Raw genomic sequence first — 21,776 nt, forward strand, 5'->3', positions numbered from 1 at the left:
CTGCCTGCCCCCATAGGAAGTGGAAATCAGCTCCTTGTTCTGTTCTGATGTTCAATGTCTTAGAGATGCATTTGAGAAGCCATTGGGATCAAGACAAGTCCCTCTGCCCTGTCTCATGTCTGGTGTCTCCCCACAATCTGAGATTTCTTGGTGTGAATGTCTCGCCTTTCCCAGGCCCTGGGGAAGAATGTGAGGGTCCCTGCCCTTTCCCTTTGTAGCAGGGTAAAAAATGACAGTGTGATGGGTGCCTGATAAATACAGGGTGAGGATTGGAGTGACCCACAGTTCAAAGGAAGGGCATCAGGCCACCAGAACCAGCAGCCACTGCCAGGAGGCCTGGCAGGGCAGGAGGTTGTGGTGGAGACCGTGATCATGACATGACCCTGGCCAACGTGGGCACACAAGGCCAGAACTGCTCCTGCCCAGAATCAGGGACAGGGCCTCGGGCCTAGCTGACAATGCACCCCCCAACTCTCCTTTGCAGCTTTCTGTACGAGCCCAACAGCCAAGGGTACAAGTACTACCGACAGAAGCTGGAGGAGTTCCGGAAAGCCAAGGCCAGCTCCACAGGCAGCCTCACAGCACCCGACCCCGGCCTGAAGCGCAAGTCCCCGCCTGAAGCCCTGTCAGGGTCCTTACCCCCAGCCACCACCTGCCCCGCCTCATCCACGCCTGTGCCCACCGTCATCCCTGCTCCAGCTGCCCCTGGGAAGCCAGCCTCCGCAGCTACCGTGAAGAGGAAGCGGAAGAGCCGGTGGGGGCCTGAAGAGGATAAAGTAGAGCTCCCACCTGCTGAGCTGGTGCAGAGGGACGTGGACGCCTCTCCCTCACCTCTGTCAGGTGGGCAGACCCCCTCCCCCTCCCTCTGTTGGAAGCCTCTGGTTTCTTCACTGAGCATAATGTCTTCAAGGTTCATCCACGTTGTAGATTGTGTCAGAATTTCATTCCTTCTTTGGCCACATCTTCCACTGTGTGTACATACCACATTTGGCTTATCCACTCATCTGTGAATGAACTCTTAGGTTGTTCACACCACTTGGCTATTGTGAATAATACTGCTGTGAATCCATTTTCAGTTCTCTTATCGGTATACCTAGGTGTGGAATTGCTGGGCCTATTGCACTTCTGCCTTTTTTTTTTCTTTTTTCTTTTTTTTTTTTTTTTTTTTTTTTTTGAGATGGAGTCTTGCTCTGTTGCCCAGGCTGGAGTGCAGTGGCACAATCTCGGCTCACTGCAAGCTCCATCTCTGGGGTTCACGCCATTCTCCTGTCTCAGCCTCCCGAGTAGCTGGGACTACAGGTGCCTGCCACCACGCCCACCTAATTTTTGTATTTTTTAGTAGAGACGGGGTTTCACCATGTTAGCCAGGATGGTCTCGATCTCCTGACCTTGTGATCCGCCTGCCTCGGCCTCCCAAAGTGCTGGGATTACAGGTGTGAGCCACTGCTCCCGGCCCACCTTCCGGATTCAAGCGATTCTCCTACTTCAGCCCCTAGAGTAGCTGGGACTACAGGCGCACACCGTTATGCTCAGCTAATTTTTGTATCTTTTCTTTAGTAGAGGCAGGATTTCACCATGTCGACCAGGCTGGTCTTGAACTCCTGACCTGAAGTGAGCCACCAGGCCCGGCTTTGCCAAGTTATTATAGAAACAAGATCTCAGTATGTTACCCAGGCTGGTCTTGAACTCCTGGACTCAAGCCATCTTCCTGCCTCAGCCTCTCAGAGTCCTGAGTTTCCAGGCGTGAGCCACTGCACCCAGCCTCCTTTGCCCATTTTAAAGTTGGGTTGTTTGTGTTGTTGAGTTGTATGAGTTTTTTTATAGATTCTGGATATTAACCCCCTCATTGGCTATGTGATTTACAAATACTTTCTCTCATTTTATGGGTTGTCTTTTCACTTTAGTAATTAGTGTTTTTTGATGCATACAATTTAAAACTTTTCTTTCTTTTTTTTAATGTGGCCAGAAAGATCATTGGTTTTTTTGTTTGTTTGTTTGTTTTTTGAACTGAAGGCAGACCTTCCGGGGGTAGCAGTGCCAGGGAGGGGGCAAGTGGTTGTGTAGTTTCCCAGTGCCTGCTGTAATCCAGCCCTCTCTAGAAATGGAATTTTAATGAAGTCAAATTTATCTATTTTTTTCTTCTGTAGTTTATGCTTTTGGTATCATTTTTAAGGAACCATTGCCAAATCCGTGCATGAAAATTTGCCCCTGTGTTTCCTACCGAGAGTTTCGTACCTTTAGCTCTTAAATTTAGGTCTTTAGCCTATTGGGTTTTTTTTTGTTTTTTGTTTTGTTTTGTTTTGTTTTGTTTGAGACAGGGTCTCACTCTGTCACCCAGGCTGGAGTTTAATGGCTACTCACTGCAGCCTCGACCTCCCCAAGCTCAAGTGATCTTCCCATCTCAGCCTCCCAAGTAGGTGGGACTATAAATGCATACCAGCACACCTGGCTAATTTTTGTAGTTTTTGTAGAGATGGAATTTCACCATGTTGCCCAGGCTGGTCTTGAACTCGTGAGTTCAAGCAGTCCTCCTGCCTTGGCCTCCCAAAGTGTTGGAATTATAGGCATGAGCCACTGCACCCAGGGTCTTTGGTCCATTTTGAGTTAATTTTTCCAATTTCATTCTTTTCTTTTGAGACAGGGTCTCTGTCACACAGGCTGGAGTGCAGTGGCATGATCACAGCTTACTGCAGCCTTGACCTCCCGGGCTCAATTGATTCTCCTGCCACAGTCTCCCAAGTAGCTGGGACTACAGACATGCTCTTCCATGCCTGGCTAATTTTTGCGTTTTTTTGTGTTGATACAGGGTTCCACTAAGTTGCCCAGGCTGGTCTCAAACTCCTTGCCTCAAACAATCTTGCCACCTTGGCCTCCCAAAGTGCTGGGATTACAGGCGTGAGCTACTGCACGTGGTCTGTTTGGATTCTTTAGGGTTTTCTATATTTAAGTTTGTGTTATCTGCAAACAGAAATAGTCTTACAGGTTCTTTTCCAACTTGGATACTTCTTGTTTCTTTTTCTGTCTAATTTCTCTGGCTAGGACTTCTAGTACTGTATTGAATGGAAATGGTCGAAGTGTGCATCCTTGTCTTGTTCCTGATCTTAGGGGGAAAGCTTTCAGCCTTTTACAAGTCTGTGAAATGTATGATGTGTGGGTGTATGATGTTAGCTGTGTGTTTTTTATATATGGACTTTATTGTGTTGAGGAACTTCACTTGTTTTTGGTCTTTTTTTTTTTTTTTTTGAAACAGAGTCTTTCTGTGATGCCCAGGCTGGAGTGATGTGATCTCAGCTCACTGCAACCTCTGCCTCCTGTGTTCAAGCAATTCTCCTGCCTCAGCCTCCCTAGTACCTGGGACTACAGGCGCCCGCCACCACGACTAGCCAATTTTTGTGTTTTTGGTACAGACAGGGTTTCACTATATTGGCCAGGCTGATCTCGAACTCCTGACCTCAGGTGATCTGCCTGCCTTGGCCTCCCAAAGTGCTGGGATTATGGTGTGAGCCACCAGACCTGGCTGGAAGTTCAGTTCTGTTCCTAGTTTATTGAGTGTTTTTATCATGAAAATGTTTTAGTTTTTGTCAGATGCTTTTTCTACGTCAATTAAAATAGGCCGGTCACGGTGGCTCACGCCTGTGATCCCAGCACTTTGGGAGACTGAGGTGGGCAGATCACTTGAGACCAGGAGTTCAAGACCAGCCTGGCCAACACGGTGAAACCCCATCTCTCCCAAAAGAAAAAAAAAAAAATTGGCCGAGTGTGGTGGCACACGCCTGTAATCCCAGTTACTTGGGAGGCTGAGGCAGGAGAATCTCTTGAACCTGGGAGGCAGAGGTTGCAGTGAGCCAAGATTGCACAACTGCACTCCAGCCTGGGTGACAGAGTGAGACTGAATCTCCAAAAAAAAGTAAATAAATACATAAAATCATCATATGGTTACTTTCCTTCATTCTGTTAATTTGGCGTATTACATGGATTGATTTTCAAATGTTGAGCCATCCTTGCATTATGGGGATAAATCCCACTTGGTCATGGTGTATAATCCTTTCATATGCTGCTGAATTTGGTTTCCTAGTATTTTATTGAGGATTTCTGCATCTATTTTCATGGGAATATTCAATTGTATTTTTTCTTTCTTTTTTGAGATGGAATTTTGCTCTTTGTTGCCCAGGCTGGAGTGCAGTAGCGAGATCTCAGCTCACCGCAGCCTCCACCTCCCGGGTTCAAGCGATTCTCCTGTCTCAGCCTCCTGAGTAGCTGGAATTACAGGCGCCCACCACCACACCCGGCTAATTTTTGTAATTTTTGTAGAGACAGGGTTTCACCATGCTGACCAGGCTGGTCTCAAACTCCACGCTGGCCTCCCAAAGTGCTGGGATTACAGGCGTGAGCCACCACACCCGGTCTATTTTTCTTTCTTTGTAGTATCTTTGTCTGCCTCGGGTATCAGGCTAATCCTAGCCCCATAGAGTAAGTTTGGAAATGTTCTCTCTTTTGTTTTTTTGGAAGAGTTTGAGGAGAATTGGTATTATTTCTTCTTTTTTTTTTTGAAACAGGAGTCTTACTCTGTCACCCTGGCTGGAGTGCAGTGGTGCAATGTCAGCTCCCTGCAGCCTCCATCTCCTAGGTTCAATCAGTTCTCCTGCCTCAGCCTCCCGAGTAGCTGGGATTACAGGCACCTGCCAATATGCCAGGCTAATTTTTGTATTATTAGTAGAGATGGGGTTTTGCCATGTTGGTCAGGCTGGTCTTGAACGCTTGACCTCAAGTGATCCGCCCACCTCAGCCTCCCAAAGTGCTGGGATTACAGGCATGAACCACTGCACCCGGCTTATTTCTTCTTTTAAATGTTTGCTTTACTAGTGAAGCTATCTGATTCTTGGCCTTTTTTTGTTGGAAGGTTTTTTCAAATCCTGATTTGATCTCCTTACTTATCTATTCAGATTTTCTATTTCTTCTTGTGTTTGATGGTTTGTGTTTCTAGAAATTTGTTCACTTCATCTAAGTTATCTAATTTGTTGGGGCACAATTTATTGTATTTTCTTATGGTCCTTTTAACTTATGTCTTATTTTTAGTCATTAGTTACAGCCCCTCCTTCATTTCTGGTTTTAGTAATTGAGTCTTCTCTCATTTTTTTCGTAGTTTAACTAAAAGGTTTGTCACTTTTGTTGATCTTCTTCTTTTTTTTTTTTTGAGATGGAGTCCTGCTTTGTCGCCTAGGCTGGAGTGCAGTGGTGGTGCGATCTCGGCTTACTGCAAGCTCCACCTACCGGGTTCACGCCATTCTCCTGCCTCAGCCTCCTGAGTAGCTGGGACTACAGGCGCCTGCCACTGCACCCGGCTATTTTTTTTGTATTTTTAGTAGAGACAGGGTTATCACTGTGTTAGTCAGGATGGTCTCGATCTGACCTCGTGATCCGCCAGTCTCAGCCTCCCAAAGTGCTGGGATTACAGGCGTGAGCCACCACGCCCGGCCCTTGTTGATCTTTTCAAAGAACCAACTTTTGGTTTCATAGATTTTTTTCCATTGTATTTTTAGTCCTCATTTTCTTGTCTCCACTCTAAACTTTACTATTTTCTTCTTTCTGTTAGCTTTGGATTTAGTTTGATCTTTTTCTAGCTCACTAAGCTGTACACTTAGGTTATTGGTTTTAGATCTTCTTGGCTCACTGCAACCTCCACTTCGTGGGTTCAAGCAATTCTCCTGCCCCAGCCTCCTGAGTAGCTGGGATTACAGGTGGGCGCCCCCACGCCCGGCTAATTTTTGTATTTTTAGTAGAGACAGGGTTTCACCATGTTGGTCAGGGTAGTCTTGAGCTCCTGACCTTGTGATCTGCCCGCCTCAGCCTCCTAAAGTGCTGGGATTACAGGCATGAGCCACCAGGCCCGGCCTTTTTCTTTCTTTAAAAAAAAAAATAAATGATTGTGATATATATTAACTGATAGATTAACTTTGTCAGTAACCTATAATAAACTTCTCTTCAAATACTACTTTCATAAATACAGTTTCCTTAAAAATAAAAATAACAAAACTATGTATAGCAAAGAGTTTTTTTGTTTTTTGTTTTTTGCCTTTGAGACAGAGTCTTGCTATTTTGTCCAGGCTGGAGTGCAGTGGCACAATCTGGGCTTACTACAACCTCTGCCTTCAAGCGATTTTCCTGCCTCAGCCTCCAGGTAGCTAGGATTATAGGTGTCCACCACCATGCCCGGCTAATTTTTATATTTTTAGTGGAGATGGGGTTTCACCATGTTGGCCAGGCTGGTCTTGCACTCCTGACCTCAAATGATCCTCTTGCTTCTGCCTCCCAAAGTGCTGGGATTACAGGTATGAGCCACCATGCTCAACTTAGCAAGAATGTACATTGATTATCTAAACATTAAAAATAATAACGCAAGCACATCCAGTTCTCCTTGTATAGATTTATGTACCATAACCAGTTTCTGCTCCTTCCCTCTCTCCTTGCCCACAAGAACTTTTAGCCCTTCTCCATCACTTAGGAGTCACAGGAAACTGAAGGGTAGTTTCCTAGGGGTCTCCAACAAATCTCAGTGCGCTACCATCTCTTCCATTCTTCTCGTGTGATGGCAGGTCACATCTGCCAGTCTACCACCTTCTTAAAATTCTAGAAGAGAAGCAGAGCAGAAAAGTTCATGCTACTCTTAGATCTCCAGATATAAAGTTCCTATCACCCACACCCACCAAGAGCAGGGGTTGGGGGTCGAGTACATGGCCCTTATATTTTTCCTAACTCCTCTCAGTTCCTTGTATTCTTCTTGACTTGAAGGATTTTTTCATATGAAGAGTTGAATAGGGTGAGGTATGGGGGAAGGGGCACGGAGCTTCCATGCCCTCCCTGGGCATGCCCGCTCCAGGAACCTCCATGAGTTCCACTGTCTAGAACCTCCTTTTTTTTTTTTGAGGCAGAGTCTCCCTCTGTTTCCCAGGCTGGAGTACTGTGGCACTATTTCGGCTCATTGCAACCTCTACCTCCCGGGTTCAAGCGATTCTCCTGCCTCAGTCTCCCGAGTAACTGGGACTACAGGCGCCCACCACCACGCCCAGCTAATTTTTGTAGTTTTAGTGGAAAACGAGGTTTCACCAAGTTGGTCAGGCTGTTCTTGAACTCCTGACCTCAGATGATCCGCCTGCCTCAGCCTCCCAAAGTGCTAGGATTATAGGCATGAGCCACCATGCCCAGCCCATGCCCAGATAATTTTTGTATTTTTAGTGGAGACGGGATTTCACAATGCTAGCTAGGCTGGTCTCAAAGTCCTGACCTCAAGTAATCTTCCCGCCTCGGCCTCCCAAAGTGCTGGGATTACAGGTGTGAGCCACCACACCCAGCCCTGTATGACAACATTTTGGTCAGTGCTGGACTGCGTTTATGACAGTGGTCATTTTAAAAATTGTTATAATCATAAGATTATAGTACAGTATTTTTACTGTACCTTTTTTATATTTAGATACATAAATACTTACTGTGTTACTTTACAGGTTTGTAGCTTGGGAGCAACGGGCTATACAGTTGTCCCTTGAACAACATGGGGGTTGGGACCCCAAGCCCTGTGCGGTTGAAAATCTGAATATAGGCCGGGTACGGTGGCTTATGCCTGTAATCCCAGCACTTTGGGAGGCCGAGGCAGGTGGATCAAAAGGTTAGGAGTCCAGTACCAGCCTTACCAACATGGCGAAAATACAAAAATTAGGCTGGGCGTGGTGGCTCACGCCTGTAATCCCAGCACTTTGGGAGGCCGAGGCGGGCAGATCATGAGGTCAGGAGGTGGAGACCATCCTGGCTAACACGGTGAAACTCCGTCACTACTAAAAATACAAAAAGAAATTAGCCAGGCTTGGTGGTGGGCGCCTGTAGTCCCAGCTACTCAGGAGGCTGAGGCAGGAGAATGGTATGAACCCGGGAGGCGGAGCTTGCAGTGAGCCGAGATCGCACCACTGCACTCCAGCCTGGGTGACAGAGCGAGACTCTGTCTCAAAAAAAAAAAAAAAAAAAAAAAAACAACCAAAACAAAACAAAATAGCCGGGCTTGGTGGCACACGCCTGTAATCCCAGCTACTCAGGAGGCTGAGGCAGGAGAATCACTTGAACCCGGGAGGTGGAGGTTGCAGTGAGCCGAGATCGCGCCTTTGCACTCCAGCCTAGGTAACAGAGCGAGACTCCATCTCAAAAAAAAAAAAAAGAAAAAAGAAAATCTGAATATAAACGTTAATTTTGAGGCAGAGTCTCACTCTGTTTCCCAGGCTGGAGTGCAGTGGTATAATCACAGCTCACTGCAGCCTCAACCTCTTGAGCTCAAGCTTATTCTTTCACTTTAGCCTCCCAAGTAGCTGAGACTATAGCCCCGTACCAGCATGCCTGGCTAATTCTTTAATTTTTTATAGAGACAGGGTTTCACCACATTGCCCAGGTTTGTTTCAAAACTCCTGAGCTCAAGTGATCTGCCCACCTCAGCCTCTGCATGTAACTTTTTTTTTTTTTTTTTTTGAGACAGAGTCTCGGTCTGTCACCCAGGCTGGAGTGCAGTGGTGCAATCTCGGCTCACTGCAAGCTCCGCCTCCCGGGTTCACGCCATTCTCCTGCCTCAGCCTCCTGAGTAGCTGGGACTACAGGCGCCCGCCACCGCGCCCGGCTAATTTTTTCTATTTTTAGTAGAGACGGGGTTTCACCATGGTCTCGATCTCCTGACCTTGTGATCCACCCGCCTCGGCCTCCCAAAGTGCTGGGATTACAGGCGTGAGCCACCGCGCCCGGCAGCATGTAACTTTTGACTCCTCAAAAACTTAACTACTAATAGCCTACTGTTGACCAGAAGCCTTGTTGGTAACATAAACAGTTAACATGCTTTTTATATGTTATATGTATTATGTACTGTATTCTTATAATAAAGTAAGCTAGAAGAAAGAAAATATTACTAAGAAAATCATAGGAAAAAATTAGCCAGGCTGGGTGGTGTGCACCTATAGCTCTAGATACTCAGGAGGCTGAGGCAGGAGGAACACTTGAGTCCAGGAATTTAAATCTGCATTGAGTTACGATAGTGCCATTGCACTCCAGCCTGGATGACAGAGGGTCCAAACAGAGCATCCAGACAGACCCTGCCTCTTTATTTATTTGTTTGTTTATTTTTGAGACAGAGTTTCACTCTATTGCCCAGGCTGTAGTGCAATGGCATGATCTCGGCTCACTGTAACCTCCACTTCCCGAGACCCTGACTCTTTTAAAAAAAGAAAAGAAGGAAGGAAGAGAAAATATATTGACTTTATGAAGTGGACGTGGATAACCACAAAAGTCATCTTCGTCAACATCACGTTGAACAGCTAAGGAGGAGGAAGAGTAGGGGTTGGTCTTGCTGCCTCAGAGGTGGAAGAGGTAGAAGGAGAGACAGGCAGTCTGTGTGACTTTATGGGAATATCTCATGATTTCTGCCTGACTTTCTTTTTCATTTCCCTAAAAATGTTTATATACAGTATTGTTCCTTCTTCTACCATTTACACTTAGTTTCAGTGCCCATGTCTTGGGTCTGTGTCATCAAAGAACTCAAAAACAGTCTCGAATAATGAGAATCCTCCTACCAGATTGTCATTCTGGTACTGCTGCTGCTTCTCTGGCTTCTTCCTCATCATCTGGCACTCGTTCAGAAGCACTCCTTTCCATCAGCTGTCTTCTGTTAATTTCTTCAGTGTGGTATATGTTAGCTTTTCTATTTTTAATTAATTATTTTTTGATTTGCTCTGTTGCCCAGGCTGGAGTGCAGTGGCGCGATCTCAGCTCACTGCAGCCTCTGCCCCTCTGTTTCAAACGATTCTCATGCCTCAGCCTCCTGAGTAGCTGGGATTACAGGCGTGCACCATCATGCCTGGTTAAATTGTGTTTTTTGTAAAGATGGGGTTTCACCATGTTGCCCAGGATGATCTCGAACTCCTGACTTCAAGTGATCCGCCCACCTCAGCTTCCCAACGTGCTAGGATTACAGGGGTGAGCCACCTCGCCTCGCCTATGTTTTGAGACCAGTATCACTCTGTCACCCTGGCTGGAGTGAAGTGGGACGATCTCGGCTCACTGCAGCCTCTGCGCTCCCATCTCAGTCTCCCAAGCAGCTTGGATTACAAGTGTGTGCCATCATACAGGGTTTCACCGTGTTTCCCAGGCTGGTCTCTTACACCTGACCTCAAATGATCCACCTGCCTCAGCCTTCCAAAGTGCTGAGATTATAAGTGTGAGCCACTTCGCCCGGCCTATTTTTGTTTTTTTTGTTTTTGGCTTTTTTTTTTTTTGGAGATGGAGTCTCGCACTGTCGCCCAGACATGTGCCACCACAGCCAGCTAGTTTTGTATTTTTAGTGGACATGCGGTTTCGCCATGTTAGCCAGGCTGCTCTCGAACTCCTGACCTCAGGTGATCCACCTGCCTTGGGCTTCCGAAGTGCTGGGATTATAGGCGTGACCCACCGTGTCCGGCCAGACCTACTTTTTAAAATTTTTATTTTTAATTTTTTATAGAGACAGTCTTGCTATGTTGCCCAGGCTGGACTCAAACTCCTGGGTTCAAGTGATCTCCCCGCCTCAGCCTCCCAAGCATTTGGGACCACAGACATGAGCCACCCACTTCCAGATTGTTAGTTCTTAAATTTCTCCAAGATCTATCTCTTGAAATCCCTCACCGTCTACCCTTTTTTGCTGTCTCTACAATCTCTTTCGTGATTTCCTTCATGGGCTCTATTATAAATCCCATGAAGTCATGCACATCTGAAGACCGTTTTCTCCAGCAGGAATTTATTGTTTCAGGCTTGATGGCCTTTTCAGTGGTGTAACCCTTCCAGACTTTCATAATGTTCGCTCTGCTGAAGTTCTCTTCTGCAGCTTTGATAATCCTTTTCCATAGAGTACGTGTGTAATGAGCCTTGAGGGTTTTTACGACCCCCCAATCTAGAGGCTGAAGTAGAGACCTTGTTTGGAGGCAGTAGACCACTTTGATGCCTTCAGTGTTAAACTCATGAAGTTCTGGGTGGCCAGGGGTATTGTCCAATATCAAAATAACTTTAACAAGCAGTCACTAGTGGCCGGGCGCAGTGGCTCAAGCCTGTAATCCCAGCACTTTGGGAGGCCGAGACCGGCGGATCATGAGGTCAGGAGATCGAGACCATCCTGGCGAACACAGTGAAACCCCGTCTCTACTAAAAAATACAAAAAACAAGCCGGGCGAGGTGGCGGGCGCCTGTAGTCCCAGCTACTCGGGAGGCTGAGGCAGGAGAATGGCGTAAACCCGGGAGGCGGAGTTTGCAGTGAGCTGAGATCCGGCCGCTGCACTCCAGCCTGGGCGACAGAGCGAGACTCTGTCTCAAAAAAAAAAAAAACAAAAAACAAAAAACAAAAAAAAAACAAGCAGTCACTAGCAAGGTACTTCCTGATTTCAGGGGCAAACCAATCTAGAAAAATAATTTTTGTTGTCCAGGCCTTTTTACCTCCTGCCTTGGCCTCTCAAAGTGTTGGATTATAGGTGTGAGCCACCATGGCTGTCCTGCGCTGGCTTTCTTGTGTAACCAGAAGACTGGCAGCTGGTGTTTATCTTTTCCCTTCAAGGCTCAGGGGTTAGCAGCTTCATAGGTAAGGGCAGCCCTGATCATAAACCCAACTGCAATTGCACAAAACAGTAGCATTATCCTGCCTTAAGTTCTGGTGCTTGGCCAGGCATGGTGGTTCATGCCTGTAATCCCAGCACTTTGGGAGGCCGAGGCGGGCAGATCGCTTGAGGCTGGAATTGAGATCAGCCTGGGCAACATGAGAAAACCCCATCTCTCTTTTTTTTTTTTTTTTGAGACGGAGTCTCGCTCTGTCGCCCAGGCTGGAGTGCAGTGGCCGGATCTCAGCTCACTGCAAGCTCCGCCTCCCGGGTTTACGCCATTCTCCTGCCTCAGCCTCCCGAGTAGCTGGGACTACAGGCGCCCGCCACCTCGCCCGGCTAAGTTTTTGTTTTTAGTAGAGACGGGGTTTCACTGGGTTAGCCAGGATGGTCTCGATCTCCTGACCTCGTGATCCGCCCGTCTCGGCCTCCCAAAGTGCTGGGATTACAGGCTTGAGCCACCGCGCCCGGCCGAGAAAACCCCATCTCTACAGAAAAACACAAAAATTAGCTAGGTGTGTGGCAGTGTGCACTTGTAGTCGCAACTATTCGGAAGGCTGAGGTGAGAGGTTTGCTTGAGCCTGGAAGATTGAAGCTGCAGTGAGCCATGTTCACGCCATTGCACTCCAACCTGGACAACAAATTCCGATGTTTGCTCCTCTTCCTTACTAATAAATGTCTTTTTTGGCTCCCCCACTCCCCCACCCCAAATAGGGCACTTATGTCTGCATTAAAGAACGTGTTTGAGGCTGGGCACAGTGGCTCATGCCTGTGATCCTAGCACTTTGGGAGGCCAATGTAGGTAGATAACTTGAGGTCAGGAGTTTGAAACCAGCCTGGCCAACATGGTGAAACTTCATCTCTACTAAAAATACAAAAAATTAGCTGTGCTTAGTGGCAGGCTCCTGTAATCCCAGATACTCGGGAGGCTGAGGCAGGAGAATCGCTTGAACCCAGAAGGCAGAGGTTGCAGTGAGCCAGGATCACTCCACTGCACTCCAGCCCGGGTGAGACTACCTCTCAAAGAAAAACCTGTTTGAGCATATACATATCTTTCCTTCTCAATGATTTTCTTAATGGCATCTGGGAACTCATCTGCCACCTCTAGGTGGGCAGAAGCTGTTGCTCATGTTATCTTGACATCTTTTTAAAGCCAAACCTCTTTCTAAACTTATCAAACCATCCTTTGCTGCCATTACATTCTCCAGCTTTCAATCCTTCGCCTTCCTTTTGTTCTGAATTGTCACATAGTGACTTTACTTTTTTCTTTTCTTTTTTTTTTTTTTTTTTTTTGAGACGGAATCTTGCTCTGTCACCCAGGCTGGAGTGCAGTGGCGCGATCTCCGCTCACTGCAAGCTCCGACCCCCTGGGTTCACGCCATTCTCCTGCTTCAGCCTCCCGAGTAGCTGGGACTACAGGCGCCCACCACCTCGCCCGGCTAGTTTTTTTGTATTTTTTAGTAGAGACGGGGTTTCACCGTGTTAGCCAGGATGGTCTCGATCTCCTGGCCTCGTGATCCGCCCGCCTCGGCCTCCCAAAGTGCTGGGATTACAGGCTTGAGCCACTGTGCCCGGCCTACTTTTTTCTTAAATCGTATGACACACCCTGTAGGTGTGTCATTCTGTAGGTGTGTCATTCTGATATCAGTCCTATACACATAAAAACTGCATTTTCAAAATGAGATAAAAAGTTACTTCACAGAAAGTACAAAGTTGACATAGCTACAACAACAGCTTCACCAATTTCCTTTTCTGTTTTTTTGTTTTGTTTTGTTTTGTTTTGTTTTTTACAATGGTCCTTATGCTGGATTCATTTATCTTGAAATGGTGGGCAACTGCAGTTGTAGACCTCAATCTATGGCACATATCAAATAATTCAACTGTTTCTGGTAATGTTTTGAGTTTTCTCTGCTTCTTGGGAGCACTTCCGCCATCACTAGTGGCACTTTTTTGGAGATGGAGTCTTGCTCTGTCACCCAGGCTGGAGTGCAATGGCATACTCTAGGCTCACTGCAACCTCCTCCCGGGTTCAAGCAATTCTCCCTCAGCCTCCCGAGAAGCTGGGACTACAGGTGCTTGACTAGTGGCACTTTTTATGGGACCCATGATGTTATTCAAGGTTTACTATATTGCACTAAACCCAAAAAATACTTGAGAACCCTGAGAGATGTCTGTACTGCAATATGCAATTTACTAAAAGGACAAACAGCTCACGCAGAGATGATTAGCATCACATGGTGTTTTAAGCAGATATTCTCAACACTTGAGCTCATTACAATAGCAACAGGAGATTACAAAATGATTATAGTAGTACAGTGTGCACTACAGCTAATGTTATGCAGTTAAGATTTAATCTGCTGGGTGCGGTGGCTTACGCCTGTAATCCCAGCACTTTGGGAGGCCGAGGCGGGCAGATCATAAGGTTGGAGTTCAAGACCAGCCTGGCCAATATGGTGAAACCCCACTTCTACTAAAAATACAAAAGTTGGCTGGGCATGGTGGCTCACGCCTGTAATCCCAGTACTTTGGGAGGCTGAGGCAGGCGGATCACGAGGTCAGGAGTTCGAGACCAGCCTGGCCAGTATCGTGAAAACCTGTCTCTACTAAAAATACAAAAATCAGCTGGGTGTGGTGGCGTGCACCTATAGTCCCAGCTACTTGACAGGCTGAGGCAGGAGAATCTCTTGAACCCAGGAGGTGGAGGTTGCAGTGAGCCGAGATCGTACCACTGCACTCCAGCCTGGATGACAGAGTGAGACTCCGTCTCAAAAAAAAAAAAAACTAGCTGGGCATGGTGGCAGGCACCTGTAGTCCCAGCTACTTGGTAGGCTGAGGCAGGAGAATTGCTTGAACCTGGGAGGTGGAGGTTGCAGTGAGCTGAGATTGTGCCACTACACTCCAGCCTGGGCGACAAAGCAAGACTCCGTCTCAGAAAAAAAAAAAAAAAAAAAAAAAAGATTTAAACTGCTACTTTACGTTTGTTTACATTTCTCTGGACTGCAAAACACACTACGTACAGTCTGGGTGCATAAGTTTTGATAAAGTTTAACTTTCTGCAATGTGTATATGTTTTATGGTACTAAGTGATAAAACAGACTAGCGTCTACATATATCTTATACATTCATGAAACACCTAACTTTTTCTTGATTTTTTTCAGTATTTCTAGGCTATGTGGTTCATCTGACTTTTTTCAAATTGTTGCAAATCTCCAAAAATTTCTTCAATATATTCATTGAAAAAAATCAGCATATTAAGTGGACCTGTGTAGTTCAAACCCATATAATTCAAGGTCAACTGTAATATCTAGTGTAGGTGTGCAGTAGGCGGTAGCATCTAGGTTTGTGGAGGTACAATCTATGATGCTCACACATTGGCAACAGCGCCTAATGATGCATTTCCAGAATGGTCCCCTTCATGAAGTGATTCCTGACTGAATTTGTGTTTTTGGGTCTGAAGTGAGCTTTTTTTTTTTTTTTTTTTAATACATAAATAGAGATGGTCTTGCTATGTTGCCTAGGCTGGTCTCAAACTCCTGGGTTCAAGCCATCCTCCCACCTCAGTCTCCAAAAGTGCTGGGATTACAGGCATGAGTCACCACTCCCAGCTAGTACTTGGATTCTTTCTTGTCATAGAAAGTTCAGGAGGCCAGATATGGTGGCTCACGCCTGTAATCCCAGGACTTTGGGAGGCCGAAGCGGGCGGATCACCTGAGGTCAGATCACCTGAGGTCAGGAGTTCGAGACTAGCCTGACTAATGTTGTGAAACTCCGTCTCTACTAAAAATACAAAAATTAGCTGGGTATGGTGCCACATGCCTGTAGTCCCATCTACTTGGGAGGCTGAGGCAGGAGAAATGCTTGATCCTGGGAGGCGGAGGTTGCAGTGAACCAAGATCACGCCACTGCACTCTATCCTGGGCAACAGAGCAAGACTCCATCTCGGGGGGAAAAAGAAAAGTTCAAGAGATGGATAATGGTAAGCACAATAATTTCCACAGTTTTGCACAATCACCTTTTCACCTCTCCCTTCTTAGCAGCAATTTCGTAATTTCAGGGAGGGCCAGCGTATGGCCTGGTCTCTCATTTTCTTACCAAACCTACAAGGATTGGGGGGTGGTCTCTTGTCATTGCATTTTGCAGATTACAGTGACTGACAGCCACTATCTCATGTCGTATGGCGCCCCACTTTGCAGCTGTGCAGCCTGCACTGTGAGCAGAAATAGCCCCTCACTCCAGCTTCACCAGCGCTCGACACACAGGTGCATGGAGGAGTCTGACGTGCCCTGTTGTGTAGCACCATCACCTGTGTTTGCAAGATGAGGACAGGACCCCAAGAGGGAAGGCAGCCTTCCCAGGTCAGGTGGCCAGCCTCTTGGACCTGCTTGTCCAACTCAGGGATGGTTGCTTGCTCAGTGCCTCCCTGGCCCCAAGGGCCTCAGAGATTCTAGGTCAAGGAGAAAAGCTACTGAATGAAGATTCTTATGCTTACCAGGGCTATAGCCAGCAACTCCAGCCAGGGTGGAGGGTACCTAGGATTGGTTTGTCACTCAAGTGCCAAACCCTAGTGCTTAGATCCAGGTGCTTCAATGCGCACACACCCCAGCTCTGAGACACCCAGTGGGTGAAGAAGCTGCCCTGTGGCCTAGCTAGACAGAACAGGCTCCAAAGTCTGAGGCCCAGGTTCAAGTCCCACTGATCCATGTCCTCAGGGAGTGTGGTAGACCTCACCCACCCACTCAAGTGGTGGAGTGGACCTGGGGGAAAGGGACTTCGGGCCTGCTCTAAGGCACTCAACCAGATGCTCAGACTTCAGCTCCTGCATTTCCCCCACAGGGCTCCCCCACGTCCCTCAGTGCCTCGTAAACTGAGGAAGGACTAAGAGTGCAAATGTGGGCTATTCTTAGTGACAAAGCCCGAGTGTTGATGAGCTGGAAGGACCCAAGTCTTTTCCCTTCCCAGAGGACCTGCTACACCCCTCTGTTCACCTTCTCCCCCCGGAAGCACCGTACCGCCCGAGGGATGGTGGTTTCTGTCGCCCGGATGGGGCCGTTGCAGCATCTTTCTATGTGTCAGTGTTACTGGCGCCTGCCAGGTTCCACAGCTAATGCCAAATTAAATGTCAGCTGCTCTGAGGATGGTTGGCTGCCTCCCCTGAAGGAGCTAAGGGAGTCGCACAGCTGAGTCTTACGCCAGACTCTGAATCTGTGCGCGCTTACACCTGGTGTCTGTTAGCAACGGGGCTGCCTTCTGAGAGCTGGCTTGTGAGTGCGTCCATGCATGCTGCCCACACTCCGTCTCAGCTCTCTTGTCTTCAGCTCTGCAGATTCCTGGCCTGTCACTCATTAGCTGTGTGAGTCCCCGAACCTCTGATTCCTGGTGTCCACATCTGTAATGCGGTGATGCGTAGAGCCTGGCTGGAGAGGTCACAAGGACATAAGATGCGGGGGTGCACATAGCAGCGCACAGCATGGCCCCAAGGCTCTCACGTACCGTGTGGCACTGACAGTCGTGATGTGAGGGCCCTGTGTGCCTGGAGTGTCCTGAAGGTGTGAGACTCACAGCACACTCCAGTGTGAGAGCGAGATCGGGGTACACCTGTCAGACACTGACTGCCCTGTGTCTTTGGTTTCCAGTTCAGGACCTCAAGGGGCTTGGCTATGAGAAGGGGAAGCCTGTGGGTCTAGTGGGTGTCACAGAGCTGTCGGATGCCCAGAAGAAGCAGCTGAAGGAGCAGCAGGAGGTAAGACTGACTGTGGGGACAAGGGGACAGGCATGGTCGGTCCCCAAAGAGTGTCATCCTCTACCCTCAGGTGCAGTGGTCACAGGGGTTCATGTGCTTGCCAAGCTCCTGCGTTTAGCTGGAACCCATAGCCAGTGGGGAGGCTGCCAGGCAGGCACGTCCCCCTGCCCCAGTAGGTGGCATGCCACCCCCACTGCATTTGAATGGCCTCTCAGGCTGCCTGGGAGACTGTTGACCCTTGGGGCAGCCCCAGTGGTCTGTGATCCCTGGCCTCAGCTTTGTGACTGCTTCTTGCTGCGCTCCAGGACTGGTCCCTATGGGATAGTCTCCATTGATGTTCTCTGTCCACAGTCCTCTTGTGTCTAGCGCAAGACTGTCCTGGTCAGCACAGGGCACCCTGAGGGACTTGAGGCCGCCCGGTTGGCATTGGCAGTGTCGACGTTGGCTCTCCTGAGGAGCTGCAGGCACCTGCCTGTCAGTGCCTGGGGTCAGCTCACTCTGACCCCTTCTCCAGGCCCACAGCCCCGTCACATCACCCTTGACTCTTCCAGGGGTCAGGGCCCTGGGTCACCCTCATTCAGTGGCCAAGAGGTCCTCCGTGCTCCACACCGGGATTTAGAGAACCCAGGGCGGTACTCAGTACTTGCCTGAATCCTCGCTCCAGCCCTGCCCAGCGGGTCCAGATGAGCCAGGTTCCGGTGGGGGCACGCCCTGCACTGGAGGTGGGGAGCAGGGGCGGGGCTCCGGCAGGCCACTGCACAGTGCCCTGGCTCACTGGTGAGTGTGCCCTGCAGATGCAGCAGATGTACGACATGATCATGCAGCACAAGCGGGCCATGCAGGACATGCAGCTGCTGTGGGAAAAGGCAGTGCAGCAGCACCAGCACGGCTACGACAGCGATGAGGAGGTGGACAGCGAGCTGGGCACCTGGGAGCACCAGCTGCGGCGCATGGAGATGGACAAGACCAGGGGTGCGTGGCGCAGCGGGGCGGGCTGGGCTGGATGTGGCCCCCCTCACCTGCCCTGGAAGGTTACCTGGAGGTGTCCCACGTGGTCTTGAGCTGCCGTCCTGGTTCAGCCCCCAGCCTGCCCCCTGTGGCTATGAGGCCTGGAGTGAGAGGCTCAGTCTTTCTGGGTCCTAGTTTTCTCCGTGGTGAAAGGAGCGATCCTGTCATCGTTAGGGTGGAGAGCCGCACAGGATTCACTGAATGCTGGGCTGCCTGGCCGAGGCTCGGGCTGGGGTCATGGCCCAGCCGCCTCCTTCCCCGGCTCCCACTGAGTCTCATACCTTTGCCTGGAAGCCACCAGGCCCGCTCCCCTCTTTCCTGCTTCTCCCTCTTCTCACCTTTCTGCTTCTCTGAGCAGAATGGGCCGAGCAACTGACAAAGATGGGCCGGGGCAAGCACTTCATCGGAGACTTCCTGCCTCCAGACGAGCTGGAGAAGTTTATGGAGACCTTCAAGGCCCTGAAGGTGAGCCAGGAGGGGCCCCCCGGCTCCAGCCTCTGCTACGTGCGAGTCCCTCCTATAGCTGCTTCACCCTGCAGGCGCCCAAAGTAGCCTAGCTACCCTCGATCACAGCGGGAGCCAGGCTCTCTCGCTGCGGGAGGCATCTGTTAATGACAGGCGCCGTCTGTGTAGGGAATTAGCAAACAGCAGCTCAGCTGCCGCCTCAGAAACATTTCCTGGGGCTGTGGGGTAAATTCTGCTTCCAGTGGAGCCAATTAAGTGCAGTTTACAGGCAAAGTGTTTCTCCGGCAAAAGTCCCCACGGACTGGCCTCTTCAGAACCAGAGCTTAACATTCTGCCTCTGCTGCTGTTGGGCTCCTGATGGGAGAGGGCTGACACGGCACATCCCCCATTATCTTTTTGAGGTTTTTTATAAAACTGTTCAGGGCCTGATAGCCTCATCAACGAGGTGGTAACCTCGCCGTCTATCTTTTATTAGGACCTTGTACAACAAATTGCTCTCAGGACATGAACACAGGGCTTCTCTTTGCCAATGAACCATTGCTTTATCTTAGGTGGATAAGGCCTGTGTAAATCTTTCTCTTGCCCTTTTGACTTGGCCACCAGGGAGCTTGGTGCACAGTGTGGCACTAAGGCCCAGGGGACCCTGAGAAGCAGGAGGAGCTTGGTCTGTTATCAACAAGTCTGATCTGGTGAGAGGGAGGCAGATGGGCCACTGGTCCCAGCACTGATTGAAACCAAAGGCAGAAGGTTGGATTTGGGGGCCACCACAGCCCCAGCCCTGTTAGGTGACAGCTGTCTCTTCACCTTGTAGGAGGGCCGCGAGCCTGACTACTCGGAGTACAAGGAGTTCAAGCTGACTGTGGAGAACATTGGCTACCAGATGCTGATGAAGATGGGCTGGAAAGAGGGCGAGGGGCTGGGTTCGGAAGGCCAGGGCATCAAGAACCCGGTGAACAAGTGAGTGTGGCCCTGTTGGAGGGCGTGGCCATGAACTCGGGGTCCATGGCTCCCCCACCACCTCCCCATTCCCACCCCTTTATGTCATCACTTTTCCCTTGTGGCAAAATGATCACAGCACCCCACTGCACACCCCTTGTCAGGCACAAACCTGCAGTGCAGTAGGCTGTATGGGCCGGGTCCTCCCCAGTCCCAGGGCCTCCTTCTGTTCCCTCTTGGGTATCTCCAGGCCAGGTGGGGTGGGTGTGAGTACAGATGGGTCAGGCCCTGTCTGCCTTGTGAAGGGCCTCGTTTGAATTCCCCATGAGTGCGAAACCAGTCCCAGAGATGGGCAGGAGCTCTCCCAGGTGTGACCCTGGCCCCGAGTGCCCCCTTCGAGGCTGTTCTTGAGTAACCATCCTAATATCCCAAGAGCTACGACAGCCTCCACTGTGGGCTCCTCCTTCCTGTGTTGGACCCTGGGGCCTGGGCCCCCTGCCGGGTCTCCCCCTCCTTCACCATTCAGGTTCAGGCTTCTCTCTGTGCAGATACGTCCCAGCCCAGCCCTGTGCCCCGGGAGGCTGCCGAGAGCCCAGCTGTGCTCGGCCCCCCTGCCCAGAGTTCCGGCCCCAGGCCCCTTCTAACTGACACTGGCCCAGCCCCCTGCTCACATCATCTCCTCCCTGTAGGGGCACCACCACAGTGGACGGTGCCGGCTTCGGCATTGACCGCCCGGCCGAGCTTTCCAAGGAGGACGATGAGTACGAGGCCTTCCGCAAGAGGATGATGCTGGCCTACCGCTTCCGGCCCAACCCCCTGGTGCGCATGCCTGGCTGGGCTGCCTTTGCTCAGTTGACAGGAGAGGGTGGTGGTAGGAACAGAAGGTTCCCTTCCTTCCCCAGTCCAGCCAGGCCGGGTCTCACCAGCAAGCCCCCTACCAACCCCTGCATTCAAGCCCCCACCTATCCCCCAAGCCTGCCCTGCCACCTCAAGGGTGCGAGCTCAGCTGCCCCCGGAAGGTTCTGGACAGGAGGAATTGCTGTCTTTAGCGCTAATCCCCTCCTCCTGTTTTGCCTTCTGCAGAACAACCCTAGACGGCCTTACTACTGAGTGTTCTGGAAATACGTACTTTCTGAATGACCAACCGTCCCTGGACTGTGGAATGTTCCGGCCTGCATTTCTGCCCACCCCTCCCGTTGTCACGAGTGCCGTGCCGTGTAATAAAGTCCCAGTGCTCATCCACTGCAGATGCCTGGTCCTGTTGCAGGAAGCACCTCCTGTTAGCAGCGGGACAAGGCTGGGCACAGAGTACAAGATGCTGTCTCGGGGCTTTCCTTCTTGGCCTGTGGAGTCTCCATCCCTGCTCAGCTTGGGTTGCACTGGAAGGGAGGAAGGAAGAAAGCTGTTCTCAGCATAATAAAGTTGGAAGGCCAGGTGCGGTGTCACACGCCTGTAATCCCAGCACTTTGGGAGGCCAAGGCGGGCGGATCACCAGAGGTCAGGAGTTCGAGACCCGCCTGGTCAACATGGTGAAACCCTGTCTCTACTAAAAATACAAAATTAGCTGGGCATGGTGGTGCACACCTGTAGTCTCAGCTACTCGGGAAGCTGAGGCAGGAGAATTGCTTGAACCTGGGAGGCAGTTGCAGTGAGCCGAGATTGCACCACTGCACTCCAGCCTGGGCGAGAGAGCAAGACTGTCTCTAATAATAATAATAATAATAAAGCTGGAGACCTGGCCACTCCTGGGCTAAAGGAATGTCAGGAACTTCCCAGCCTAGCACTGTGCTGCAAGGGGAGGTTGGGGAGGGGTCTCCAGGCAGGGCCCCCCCTTCCCTCAGACCTGCAGGGGCAGGTGGCTTCTGGGCACATCTGTGTGCTCTCCTGGCAGATGGTGCTGGCAGGGCCCAGCACACAGGTGATGGCTGTGGCCCTTCAGGTCCCACCAGTGTTGTAGGCACACGAGTCCCTGGGGCTTGTGTCATTAG

At 49.8% G+C, this 21,776-nt stretch overlaps 1 protein-coding gene across 1 annotated transcript in view; it reads left to right on the plus strand.

Moving 5' to 3' along the window:
• SUGP1 (SURP and G-patch domain containing 1) overlaps positions 1 to 21,031 on the plus strand; it is a 273,381-nt gene extending 252,350 nt beyond the window's left edge. The window contains exons 9-15 of the mRNA XM_050769532.1: positions 485 to 840; positions 17,273 to 17,379; positions 18,174 to 18,351; positions 18,746 to 18,852; positions 19,664 to 19,809; positions 20,478 to 20,607; positions 20,872 to 21,031. Coding sequence (XP_050625489.1) covers positions 485 to 840; positions 17,273 to 17,379; positions 18,174 to 18,351; positions 18,746 to 18,852; positions 19,664 to 19,809; positions 20,478 to 20,607; positions 20,872 to 20,898 — 1,051 coding nt within the window. The 3' untranslated portion in view covers positions 20,899 to 21,031. The remainder of the gene's footprint in view (positions 1 to 484; positions 841 to 17,272; positions 17,380 to 18,173; positions 18,352 to 18,745; positions 18,853 to 19,663; positions 19,810 to 20,477; positions 20,608 to 20,871) is intronic.
• Positions 21,032 to 21,776: the final 745 nt, after the last annotated feature.

This window comes from Macaca thibetana, chromosome 19 (assembly GCF_024542745.1).
Source record: "Macaca thibetana thibetana isolate TM-01 chromosome 19, ASM2454274v1, whole genome shotgun sequence".
Classification (NCBI taxonomy): Eukaryota; Metazoa; Chordata; class Mammalia; order Primates; family Cercopithecidae; genus Macaca; species Macaca thibetana.